Source organism: Clarias gariepinus, chromosome 10 (genome assembly GCF_024256425.1).
Source record: "Clarias gariepinus isolate MV-2021 ecotype Netherlands chromosome 10, CGAR_prim_01v2, whole genome shotgun sequence".
Taxonomy (NCBI): Eukaryota; Metazoa; Chordata; class Actinopteri; order Siluriformes; family Clariidae; genus Clarias; species Clarias gariepinus.
The window spans coordinates 31,292,861-31,306,669 of record NC_071109.1 but is presented as its reverse complement, the minus strand read 5'-3'; the positions used below and the strand labels follow the sequence as shown (position 1 = coordinate 31,306,669).

Genomic DNA, 13,809 nt, shown 5'->3' with positions numbered 1-13,809 from the left:
AGGACAGAAGGTTTCAAAACAATAGGATGCATATTGGCAAATGTGTGCGGAGAGGACCAACCCTCCGCATCACAGACTTGCTGCAAAGGAATACCTCTTGCTAGTGCAATTAATGAGGCGATTCCCCTGGTTGAATGAACCCTGATTCCTAGAGGCGAAGTGAACCCACGCGCCTCATAGGAGAGGGCAATAGCATCTCTCACGCAGCTTGCGGCTTCAAAACATGTAAAAGCTGCTCTGACTTACGCCACTGGCTAATGCGGTGGACGTAAATCTGAAGAGCATGTACTGGACACAGTAAGTGAAGTCTCTCCTACTCAGAAGCTGTAAAGGCGGAGGACAGAAGGCTTCAAAACAATAGGATGCATATTGGCAAATGTGTGCGGAGAGGACCAACCCTCCGCATCACAGACTTGCTGCAAAGGAATACCTCTTGCTAGTGCAATTGATGAGGCGATTCCCCTGGTTAAATGAACCCTGATTCCTAGAGGCGAAGTGAACCCACGCGCCTCATAGGAGAGGGCAATAGCATCTCTCACGCAGCTTGCGGCTTCAAAACATGTAAAAGCTGCTCTGACTTACGCCACTGGCTAATGCGGTGGACGTTAATCTGAAGAGCATGTACTGGACACAGTAAGTGAAGTCTCTCCTGCTCCGAAGCTGTAAAGGCGGAGGACAGAAGGCTTCAAAACAATAGGATGCATGTTGGCAAATGTGTGCGGAGAGGACCAACCCTCCGCGTCACATACTTGTACATATACATACAGTGTGTACATGCACATACAGTGCAATTGATGAGGCGATTCCCCTGGTTGAATAAGCCCTGATTCCTAGAGGCGAAGTGAGCCCACGCGCCTCATAGGAGAGGGCAATAGCTGTCCGATCCTCTTAGAGAGGTAACACCATTTAGAAAAACCATCTTAGAATAGTCTTAATTACGCTGGCTGGAAGACCAGCTTGACTTAGAGTCAGAGAGTAGTGAAGGGGACATTTGCTGATCTTGCGAGGCAAAGAGGTCCAACTACGCTACATGAAATTTTCCCAGAATGTAAATCGCCCTGAGGGACAGGAATCTGGTGCGCTAGCTATTTAGCAGTCCACCCTGGCGATTAATATATGAGACTGCCATAGTGTTGTTCACCCGCACTAGGACATGGTAGTCTCAACTGCTGGAGGAAGTGCTTTAGGGCCTGAAATAGAGCCATGATTTTGAGGCAATTTATGTGCCGCGCAAAACGATGGCCTCTCCAGCTCCCTTGGGCTGGACGGTCATTTAAGACCGCACCCCAGCCCATGAGGGAAGCGTCTGTCGTTAGCATCTGCGACGACAAGACGAACTTAGAGTGGGACCCAGAGTCAGAAACCGGGGTCTGAACCACATAGGAAGGGTACGAAGCACCTGGCGCGTAGCCCTTATTGGGGATTGGCCCTAGAGTAAAATCCCCTGGTTCTTAGCCACAACTGAAATGCTCTCATGTGCAGAAGGTCCAAAGGTGTCACCGTGGATACAGCTGCCATGAGAGCTAAGATCTCTGAAAGTGATGGTCACTTTCTGGTCTAGCTTGATTTCCTTGACGGTGGTGAGAATGGATTCGACACGAGCGGGAGACAGCTGTGCCCGCTTACGCTCAAATTCCATGTGACACCCAAAAATGTTGTCCTCTAAACAGGAAAGAGCATGCTTTCATGGCATTGGATCTCAATCCTAGGAAACAAAGATTAGCTAGAACGACATGCTGATGTCGAAGCGCTAGCTACTGAGACTGGGCCAGCCAGTCATGTAATTCAATACGGATGCTCTGGAGTCGTAAGAGCCAGAACTACATCCATGTATTTTGTGTATGTGCGGGTAAAAAAGCTAGACCAAATGGAAGGACCCGATACTGGTAAGCTTCGCCCCTGAAAGCGAACCTCAGGAACCTCCTGTGTTGTGGCAATATTTCCATTGATTTATTTTTAGATAGCGGTAAAGCCCGCAAAGTCTAAAAAATTTGACGCAGACCCCCGTTCCTCTTGCACTTTCCGGTTTCATGGAAGTGGAGACCACGCCATTGAAACCCGGAGGGTGATGTGAGAACTGAATCCTGTAGTTTCTTTGTACAGTGCTTAGTACCCAAGGAGATATACTTGGCAGTAGCTTCCACGCTGCCAGTTTCTCAGAAAGGGGCAAAGCTCAGCGGCTTGGTTAAACGGGAGGGATGTTAGATGTTCGGTTCCTGAAACACGGCAGGAATAACCCGAAGAACTAACATTTTATTGGAGACTGGAGTTGCCCGAAACACCAGTGGTGGCGGAGCAAGAACACCGATCTCCTGGGGGTGCCAGGGAGAACACTTCATTCTTTAAAAGGAATTCTGCGTGCCTCTCCCCATTGGGGGGCCACCCCCCACGGTCCTGGGCACATGAACCTCAGGGCTTCTTTGTGAAGACAATATGCCAGTCTGACCTCTTTTGAGGCGGATTGCGTGACGCACCCCAATCTTGCGAGGGGGTGCCCAGCTCAAAAACACTCTCCTTGTGTGTTTCATGCCTCGCAACAGTCAGACCCGGTCGAGACTGGGTGGCCGACAGTCCCGACTCTTGAGCAAGGCGGGGAAGGAATTTCCCGAAGGCTTGTTATATAACTTCGCCTCATGAACCTAGTAGCGACCGAGTTAACGACATCGCCAAGTAGGCCGGGAGGCGAGATGGGGCATCTAGGAGGAATACACGATCCTTCTCCTTAATGCCCCTGAGATTCAACCACAAGTGCCTCTTCGCGGAGACCATAGCAGAGACAAGTTGCACGAAGAGACAAGTCTGTGGCCCGGCGTAAATCCGATACGCCCTACCTTGCAGAGCCCCGCCAGTACTCAAGTCTCTCAGCAGGTCAGCCTGGTAGGCGTGCAAAACCGCCATGGTGTGCAATGCGCCAGCCTGACCTGCTGCCTGAAAAGCTTTTCCCTCCAGGGAAGATAAAAAGTTTACACAGCTTGAAAGGAAATAATAGCTTTCCAGGAAGGATGATGTCCCAGAAGAGAGATAGCCTGGAAGCGTCTCTTCTATCTGGGTGTCATCATATAACTCCGCGTTTCTACCTCAACTATATTTAAATAAATAAATAAGTTGGTGGCAGGAAAACATGGGATGAATACAGCTTACTCCATGAAAGGGTTAACTCATATGGAGATTGCTAAGAAAAGGGAGAGAGTGTCGTTGAGGCTCCGCCCCCAGCCACCCGACAGAACCTGCCATCTATGTTTTTATTTTTATTATTTTTAATTACCATCTCCGCGGAAGCAAGAGAGGATGTTTATCCTTGCCCATTCACAAGAAGCGCGGTGCGCGCTTGCGAGCGGACAGAGGGATTTCCCGATCCGATGAGAACGCGAAAGAAAGGAGTTTTAAGTCCGTCTCACTGCTCTGCCGGATGCACGAGTTTAAGCCCCAGGAATGCACGGCGGCTCGAAGATTCTCAAGGAATGCGAGGCGCGCGCGTAGCACTTAATCGAAGCAGTAAAGTGTAGAGATCGCCCTCCGATATGGATTATACACACGGAGGGACATCTCGTTTAAACTCTGCCATTATCGGTGAGTTAAACACTTATTTTTGCTGGTTAGACACACACGCTCACAACTAGGTGAAGACAAGAATCTGAGGAATGTTTCCGGTTCACTCCTATTTATAACCTGCAGGTGCGTCCTATCAGATGACGTCACCTGAGCGAGGTTATAAAAGCCAAAAATTTGGCGTGTTTGGTACACACATGCTTCACAACCGGCAACATGACAAGATGTTCCCATAGCGTTTTCACGCAGCATCGAGTGTAGCCTTTGAAAGGGAACCGTTTACATGAGTTGGCCCGGTGTTATGCGCAGAGCGCCGGGAGATTTTCTGAAGCTACGAAATCGCTGGGGCATTTTTTTTAAATAGATGCTATCTTTGGAGATTTTGAGCTGTATACACACATTTTTGAGGGGTTTAAAACGAATTAATAAGTCCGAGCAGATTTACATGAAAGGTAAGAAGTGAGTAACTGAGCACGCTGTCGCGATGTATATACTGTACAACACACGTTTATCAAGCTTTTGATAAAAACGCTGCCTTTTGTAAAGTGAAAGTTTATAGTCATAAATTCACAATCCAGCTATTATTTCCAGCCGTGGTTAAATAATGGATGAAATAATTATTCAATGCTGGACACAAACAGCAAATATGATAATTATTATAAAAAGCCTGAAGAACTTTGTGTTCATAAAATAATATTAACTTAAAAATATATATATAATATATACATAAGATATGTTGGCATATTCACGAATCAGGACATTCGCATAGTTAACACTATCAGATAGCCTACTATCAGGAAATTAGATTAATTTCAAGGCCATTCAAACCGAGACATTGCCATGTCTTTCACTGTTTTGCCCCTGTTAAAACATTACAAAAAATATATAAGAAACGTATTAGGAATTTTAAAGCACGAATTTGGGCATCTCATTTCATCATTATGAAAATAATATAAAGCACATATACACACATTCATCATGAAATATCTGTTGTAAAACAAAATAAAATTAATGTTTGCTTCAGCATTGGAAACAATATTGTTTTAGGCTAAGTAATTATATACAATTCTTCGTTGTATAGTACTTGGTCTGGCTTTTAGATAAAGTTCTTCCATGCGCCATCTGGCAGATATTTAGTGAAGCACAACACATTTATTTAAATTTGCGAATGTTGCTTATGGCAAGTCGCGGTACGCCGCGCTCTAAATTGCGGCATCTGGCGAAAAAACACACGCAGTGTAATGGCCACATCTGTACACAACCAATAGTTATGCAGACGTATTTTTTGGGTTTTTGTTGATATATGGGAAGGGTAGTCTACAGAGTTTTGCACATTACAATTAATTGTTATTTTATTGCACACTGCTCTGGGTCAGACACAGACAACGGCAAACAGGAACTTATCCGATCACCAAAATTCTTTCAAAGTGAGTGGCAGGAACTTCAAGACTACAACATATTGAATTCTCATGCCTGTAGAGTGTATTATACTGATGTGGCGACAGTGTAAAAACACCCTCCGACACCTTCTGATGTTAAATGCGAGCCAAAATTTGAGTAATTTTGAACGACAAACAGGAATTAAGCTCTCAAGTGAGTAAACTGGACAGCAAAATAAATACACAAAACTAACCGTCAATTTTTATTTTCTCAATAACAAGTGTATATATATATATATATATATATATTTTTTTTTTTTTTTTTTGAAGCATGGCAAATCTCTTGCAGTCAATTTTTGAACCTGCATACACATTTTATAGAAATGCACTTGGTTAATTTAATTTGTCTTACATTGTTGAATGAGGATGGGTTCCAAAACCAAAAATCAACATTGATTAAATGTTTGTCTTTTTAACACAGAAAAGCAAAGAATTATCAACATTGATTCAACATTATTTAGCATTGAATAATCAACCTCAACCAAAATGATGATCATTGTGCAGTGGTCAGTCAATATACTTTGCAGAGGTCATTTTCACACCTTCAAGGACCCTACAAGGGGCCTACCAGCTCTCTCCCCATAATTCCGGCCCAAAACATGACTCTGGCACCTCCTTGCTGATGTCGCAGCCTTGTTGGGACATGGTGGCCAGCCACCAACCATCCACTACTCCATCCATCTGGGTTGCACGACACTCATCTGTAACCAAGACTTTTCATACCTTGTCCAAGGCATTGCACTATTTGACACTTTTCGGCAGCAGAGAGATCCTTTTTCTTTCCCATATTGCTTGAAACCTGTGGCCTGCTTCTCTGTGAAACAACCTTTTTCAGTACTTTTCCTTTGATTGGGTTTATCTGGCAAACTAATTATCACACGTGTCTGAGATTCATTTCAGTGATGCAAAGAGCCCCGAGACACAACACCACCAATTTGCATTATTTGAGTTTAATTTCAAAACTAAACATTTAATGTTTATGACACTTACACCCAATTTGCATAATAATTTGGAACACAGTGTAAGGGTCCTAATACCTCCACACTTCGTGCGAATATTAGATAGCACCGGTATGGTATCAGGGCCAAAGACCAAAGAAAAGAAAAGCGCGCTGAAAGTAAAAGACACAGGCGAAGACACGCGGCTCTCTATACCGCACCACGTAACAGCACCAACAAACACTTTACTATTATTCCTTATTTATTTATTTATTTACATTTAGGCATTAAATGTCTTATCCAGAGCGACTTACATTTTATCTCATTACACATCTGAGCAATTGAGGGTTAAGGGCCTTGCTCAAGGGCCCAACAGTGGCAACTTGGTGGTTGTGGGGTTTAAGCCTGGGATCTTCCAAACCGTAGTCCAATGCCTTAACCACTGAGCTACCCCTACCCCTAATTATTAATCTTATGTCACCACAATCTTTTTTCACAAAACAGACATGCCAACTTTACTATTTTATTATATGTATACATGATAGATTTTTAAAAAACATAAAATCAGTGTTTTATATTTGAAAAATTATTTTTAAGACATGCCATGCTATAACCATTTTGCCATTATTTCTAGATCCACCACTAGTAGTGACATGTACTGACACTAATAGAGTTGGTGCTTTATTTATTTATTTATTTATCTATTTTACTTTAAACACGAATCGGTAGTTCTAAAGTATTAGTCTTTTGTACGAATAATCAATGTCAAACACGAATAATCAAATCAACACAAACCATTACGACTATTGGTCCTGAGTTCTGGACTAAATGGGTTAGGGATTCCTTATGTAAATGATTAACAGCATTCACAGTTTGAGTCAGTGAAAGATCTTGGTGTACCAGCCAAATTAACACAGTCTGTAGACGAGCAGTAGTTCAGGCATCATGTTGGACTCCTTAATTTTTGTTGGGTTTTGCATCTTCCTCTTTTTCTTCCTAATCAGGATCCAAAAGCCAAAGAACTTCCCCCCTGGGCCACGACCCTTACCCATAGTTGGCAACCTTCTTCATTTTAACATCAACAATCCTTTAAAAGACTTTGAATTGGTATGTAATTATATTGTTGTTATGCTTGTATTTTATACATTATATAAAATTATATATTTATAAATAAAATTGTCTTCTAAACTTATGACTTAACTAAAATGGTTAATCTGAATTCAAATTTTTTACAAAGACATAAAAAAGTTAGAAAAGTTGGAAAAAATTTCTATTTAGGCCTTTTGTGCATTATCTATTCGAAAAGAAAAGTTTTACTTATAGTTTTGCAAAACTATAGTTGTTTTCAATTATTTTAACAATAATAATTAAATAAATGTGAGGAGACAAACAAACAAACACATAAATAAACAAACAAATATTAAACTTCTTCTAATACTTAAACTTGATACCAAATGTGACATGGACTATATCTGAATATGCATCTAATGAATAAAAACTTTTATTTTTAGTTGGCTGAGCGTTATGGGAATGTTTATAGCCTCTATTTTGGGAGAAGCCCAGTTGTTGTACTTAACGGTTTGAAAGCTATAAAAGAAGCTCTGGTGACCAAATCTGCAGATTTTTCTGGACGCCCACAAAATTTGCTAATCAGCCATATGCTGGAAGGAAAAGGTAAGATTAAAAATGATTAAATTCACAACCATCAATGACAAAATTTAAAAAGAATTAGACTTAAAGGTCTATTTTCCATACACATTTCTGTGACATGGATACTTTATGTACTGACTCTGAAATAAAGATTTTAATATAAGTAAAATGAAACAGGAGTCGTACTATCTGATTATGGTCCTGCATGGAAGGAGCATCGACGCTTTGCTATCATGACCTTGAGGAACTTTGGTATGGGAAAACAGTCCATGGAGAACAGGATTCTGGGAGAAATTGAACATCTTGTTGCAAAACTTGAGAAGCATGCGGGTACCAACATCCTACTTTATTTATCATGTTTTTGTTGATGGTAGCTGACAAATAAGGTCAATTCTTTGAGTCTACAAAGAAAAGACATGTTGATGAACACTGATTTTATTTGTAGGAAGTGTCTTAAATCCTCAGACTTTGTTCCATGATGCAGCATCAAATATCATCTACCTGATGTTGTCTGGCACTCGATATGAATACGGTGAAGAAACTCTTAATAAATCTGTTAAATGGATTTCTGAAATTACCAAGATTATTAATGGACCTTGGTCAATGGTGAGACATTATAACATCACCTGATTACTGACTGCATTATGATTGTTGCTAATCCTAAGTACATGCTTAAAGTAAAAAAAAAAAAACATTTGTCACTAATTAATAATGAACCATATGGACAAATATATATATTTTTCTTATAGATCTATGATACGCTTCCATGGATAAGATCTCTGCCTCTTCCTTTTATGAAATTGTTCAAAAACAAGCATTTACTTAAAGAAATGACAATGAACATGATCAATAACCACAAGACGACAAGAGTCAGAGGAGAGCCGAGAGACTTTGTCGACTGCTATCTGGATGAGCTAGATATGGTATGTGTTTGTGTGAGTATAAGGGTTATTCTAGGTATTTATTAAATGTCTAAAACTTCATGTCCAATTCAGTGGTATCTCAGTGTACTGGTTTAAACTCTAGCATTACCAAGCTTCCACTGCTGAGCCCTTGAGCAAGGCCCTCACCTGTATAATGTGATAAAAAGCAAGTCGCTCCGCATAAGAGCATTGGCCAAATACTGTAAATGTAATTATTATTATTATTATTATTATTTGTGGAGCACTTTAAAGGGGTCATACGGTCCTACATGCACTTTCTTAAGCTATTTGGACTGAACTGTGTTTTAGGAGAGTGCGTACACAACCACTCTACGATGATAAAGAGCCGCCCAGTGGTTTTCTTTTCATTTATTACAATAACATGCCCCTTCTGAAATCAGGCCAATCACAAATGCCTGTCGATGTGACGCCACACCACAAGAGGACGCTCCTACAAAGAGGAGCAAAGACCCGCCCCGAGTGAGAAGACGCTGTCGGCCATTGTTTTTCGCCGCTGGAGCAAATGATTGTTGAAAAATCGCAAAAAAAAAAAAAACATAAATTGTCATGTACTGAAACAGGTTGCTGAGAACAGAGCTAGTTTTTACCAGGTAAAAGTAGTGGGGTTTTTCTACACAATCCTTTTAAATTTTTAATTAACGTATAATACAAACTTTTCAATAGGACCCTAAAGATCATTATAACATTTAATGAAAAATAGGAGTTTACCATGAGAAATAAACCTTTAAAAGATAACACTTTAAAAGGTAACCATCCTCTTCTGAGTAATACCAGCCGGGGAAACTGCAAGACTCTTCTAAAATTATTCTGTAAAGACAAGAAATAGTAAAAAGATATTAAATATGAGCAGAGTGTAAGTGAGCAGCAGTTCATATTTATATAGTGTCCCAGTCATGTACTAAAGCAAGGGAGACTTTAGTGACACTAAATTGTTTAAATTGTATTTAAATTGTAATAAATACATTGTTTTGGGAATATATGTAAGAACATCCACAGCAGGCGAAAGTAAGAAATACATGCAAAATTACTCATTGTATTAGTAAACATCCTGTACCTTTTTATTATAATAGGCAAGGTCAATAATAATAGACCAAAATTACTACTTACTGTGCTTTATAGTGTATGACATTAGTAGTATTTTATAATTAATAAAAAATCTCAAATTCTAATTTTTATTTGTCAAGTACACGAGGTGGAAAGAGTAATAAATTTTTGTACTCAAGTAAAAGGACTGTTACTTCAGTAAAATTTAACTTAAGTACAAGTAAAGTTACCATTATAAAAATCTACTTCAGTAAAAGACAAAAAGTAGCTCATTAAAAAATTTTTAACAGCGAGGGTGGGATAGGGGATTCTAGTGTAGTTCAAAAAAGACAAGCGGATATAAATCGCTCCTAGTTGTTTTTAATTGAAGGAACACCTTTGCGTAATAAAGCTGTTGCCTTTCTTGTGCTTGAAATTCAAGTGGTCGCTTAAATATGATGTGACACTTTGCGCCGGATAGCCGAGAGAAAAAAGAGCTCATAGCGGAGAATAACATTCAGCACAAAACCTTCATCGGCCTATTTCAGTGTCACAAAATTATAATACAAGACATAAAGTAAAAGTAAAAAAAAGGGTAAAGGGATAGAGCATTTCAGGGGTGAGCAGCACACCTGAGCTCCTACTCATTCTCTCCTGTACATACATACTGTTATCTGGTATACAACATAGTAGTGGCCGTTATAATGGTTTGGTTCATTAGAATTTGATGGCATTTCGCTTTCAGTTAGGTCTGCATCACTGGCACCTGTTTTGTCCGGGGTGCAATTTTTTTTCTATTATATATATAAATATATATATTAATATATAATATATAATATTTTCTTAATTTTCATTTATTTATTCACTCAGTAGCGAATATGATTTCAAATTTTACAGCCTATAAAAAGTACTTTAAAAAAATACAAGTACACAAAAAAATACTTAATTACAGTAATGTGAGTAAATGTAATTCGTTACTTTCCACCTCTGTACACAACCATACACAATATGGTATGCAGTTAAATGCTTATGAGCAAAGATTTCACTACAATAAAGTGAAAATTGCGCTTTCAGTGGTCGGCAACCTTAAACACACAAAGAACCATTTGGACCTATTACCCACAAATAAGAAAACGAATGGGAGCCACAAAACCCTTTTGTATGGAGCCTCCCAGGGGTCATGTGGTAAAAAAAAAACAAAAAAAAAAACATGTGCAGACCAAAGAGGAGATTTAAGGATGCAGTGAGAGAGGACATGAAGTTAGTTGGTGTAAGAGAAGAGGATGCAGAGGAAAGGGTTCGATAGAGGCAGATGATTCGCTGTGGCGACCCCTGAAAGGGAACAGCCGAAAGACAAAGAAGATAAAGAAGACTTTAGTAATTAAAGTTCAATTAATAAACCAACCCCTGCACTAATAGAATACAGTTAAACTAATTATAAAATTAAAAAATTTAAAAATAAAATAGATGGAATGTACAAGTCTTCAAGTATACAGATTTACAAAAGTTGCAATAATATATATTTCAAATAGAAATATATAAAATCTGTAAATTACACAAAATGTGCAAAGTGTATACTGAGAAGCATAAAAAAACCTAGAAATATAAAACTACAGAAGGATATCTCACTTAGATTTCATAGAATATGCATAAAATAGGAGTCAGGTTCTAGTTTTAGTAAGAACTGAACTAACTGGACTCTATTTTTAACAGGGAAAAACAGGATCCACATTTAATGAAGACGAATTGGTAATGTACATTTTAAATCTGCGTATGGCTGGAACTGATACCACGTCCAACACCCTCCTTACAGCTTTCCTCTACCTCGTGGCTTATCCAGACATTCAGGGTTCAACCTTTACTTCATTGCACTTTATTATTAAGTCTTGTTGCATAAACATTAAAATGTTTCATTCATAGATTTCATTTGATTTGTAACTGAGCCAAACATATTGTTTCTAGAGAGATGTTAGCAGGAGATTGATGGGGTTCTACAGGGAAAATCTCACGTGTCTTTTGAGGACAGACACAACATGCCGTACACACAGGCTGTAATCCATGAGTGTCAGCGCATCGGCAACATCACCCCTCTGAGTGTGTTCCACTTGACCACAAGAGATACTGAACTGATGGGCTACAGCATCCCAAAGGTGATGATTTTAAACAGTGTGTTGATTTACCTTTTGCTGCCCATGTTAATGTATTTCATTCACTGTTTCCAGGGAACTATTATCATCCCAAACCTCTCGTCAGTGCTGAGTGAAGAAGACCAATGGAAGTTTCCTAATGAGTTCAACCCATCAAACTTTCTCAATGGAAAAGGACAGTTTGAGAAGCCTGAGGCGTTTATACCATTTTCTGTTGGTGAGAGCTCACATTGTTATAAAAATGAAACAAAAATTACCCAAATATGACCCAGTCAAGTGCTGTCGACATAGGTCTTGGACTTGACCCCATAATACATAAAACATTAAAGAAAGAACTTAATAATGAGTAAACAGGGTAAATTTGTGTCTGTGTGTGCAGGGCCTCGTTTATGTCTGGGTGAAGGTTTGACTCGTATGGAGCTCTTTCTCATCTTTGTCTCCCTGCTGCACCGCTTTCAGTTTATTTGGCCTGAAGATGCAGGAGAGCCAGATTTCACCCCTGTATTTGGAATCACACTTACACCCAAACCATACAAGATGGGAATTAGGCTGAGACAGACAGCTAGAGAAATCTAGAAAATGTCAGGAGATATAATATATACTGACAGATACTTCATGAAAAATGAAATTGTATTATATCACAACAACTGAACAACTGATGCAGTAATAGGCCCACAAGAAGAAGAATGCTAAGGATGCGAAAGGAACTGGGTGGAATGTTGTTTTGGACATTTGGAATAAAGAATAAAGCCTGTCCATCTAACCCTTATCTGTATTCAGGTTCTGTTGTTGGTTTTAAGTGGTTGTTTGCAATACTTGCCTTGGGAACATTGGGAAATATTATATATATTATATAAATAGATTCATCTATACTGTTGAAAGAGTATTTATATAACTGACAAACCCATCTTATGTTGGAAATATCACAAAGTATGCACAGCCTTATGCAAATGTTTAGGCACTTTTAGGATTTTTTTTAAAATGCCCTAGTAAAAAAAAAAAGGATGCTAAGTATACTAAATCCTAGCATGCCAAAGCATACTTAAATGTACTTGCAGCCAGACTATGGATTAGTATACTTGAAGTTTGCTGTTTTGGAACAACTAATTTTGTACTAAGTGTATTTAAGTTGTAATTAAATTGTACAAAAGCACAATTTTAAGTGTATTAAGTATACTTTTGTGTGCTAAAGTGGAACTTAGCACACAAAAGTATACTTAGTACACTTAAAGTATGTGGCTGTGTGTGTACTAACGTACATACCTGACAGTAATTAATAAAATGCAATCATATATTTAATGTATTATAAGTACATTACAGCTATTTTTACTGTATTACAAATAAACTATTAATATACTATAAGTATATTCTTATTGCAGCAGTGGCATGCTGTTATAATATATATGCAAATGATGCAAATTGGATGTAAGTGTCATAAACATTAAATGTTTAGTTTTTAAATTAAACTCATGGATGGTGTTGTGTCTCGGGGCTCTTTGGATCACTGAAATGAATCTCAGACACTTGTGATAATTAGTTTGCCAGATAAACCCAATTAAAGGAAAAGTACTGAAGAAGGTTGTTCCACATTATTAAGCAGGCCACAGGTTTCAAGCAAAAAGGAAAAAGGATCTCTCTGCTGCCGAAAAGCGTCAAATAATGCAATGCCTTGGACAAGGTATGAAAACATTAGTTACTTCTTGAAAACTTAAGCGTGATCATCATACTGTAAAGACATTTGTGGCTGATTCAGTGTACAGATAGGTTCGTGCAGATAAAGGCAAAATGAGGAAGGTTTCTGCCAGACAAATTCTAGAGAGCAGCTGCTAAAATGCCAATACAAAGCATCAAACAGGTATTTGAAGCTACTGGTGCCTCTGGAGTTCCACGAAACTCAAGGTGTAGGATCCTTCAGAGGCTTGCTGTTGTGCACAAACCTACTATTCAGCGGGCCCGGGCATACATGAAGACAAGTTTTTAAACAGTCTTGGTTACTGATGAGTGTTGTGAACCCTGGATGGTCCAGATGGATGGAGTAGTGGATGGTTGGTGGCAAGGAGCTGACAGAATTATGTTTTGGGCCGGAATCATGGGGAGAGAGTTGGTAGGCCCCTGTAGG

At 39.1% G+C, this 13,809-nt stretch overlaps 1 protein-coding gene across 1 annotated transcript; it reads left to right on the top strand.

Moving 5' to 3' along the window:
• Window positions 1–6,715: 6,715 nt before the first annotated feature.
• Window positions 6,716–13,141, top strand: LOC128531734 (cytochrome P450 2F2-like). Its single transcript, XM_053505845.1, is given in 9 exon segments — window positions 6,716–7,033; window positions 7,438–7,600; window positions 7,754–7,906; window positions 8,022–8,182; window positions 8,326–8,499; window positions 11,257–11,392; window positions 11,506–11,693; window positions 11,766–11,907; window positions 12,070–13,141. Coding segments are annotated over 9 exon segments (1,476 nt in total). The 5' UTR covers window positions 6,716–6,871; the 3' UTR covers window positions 12,267–13,141.
• The last annotated feature ends 668 nt before the right edge of the window (window positions 13,142–13,809 follow it).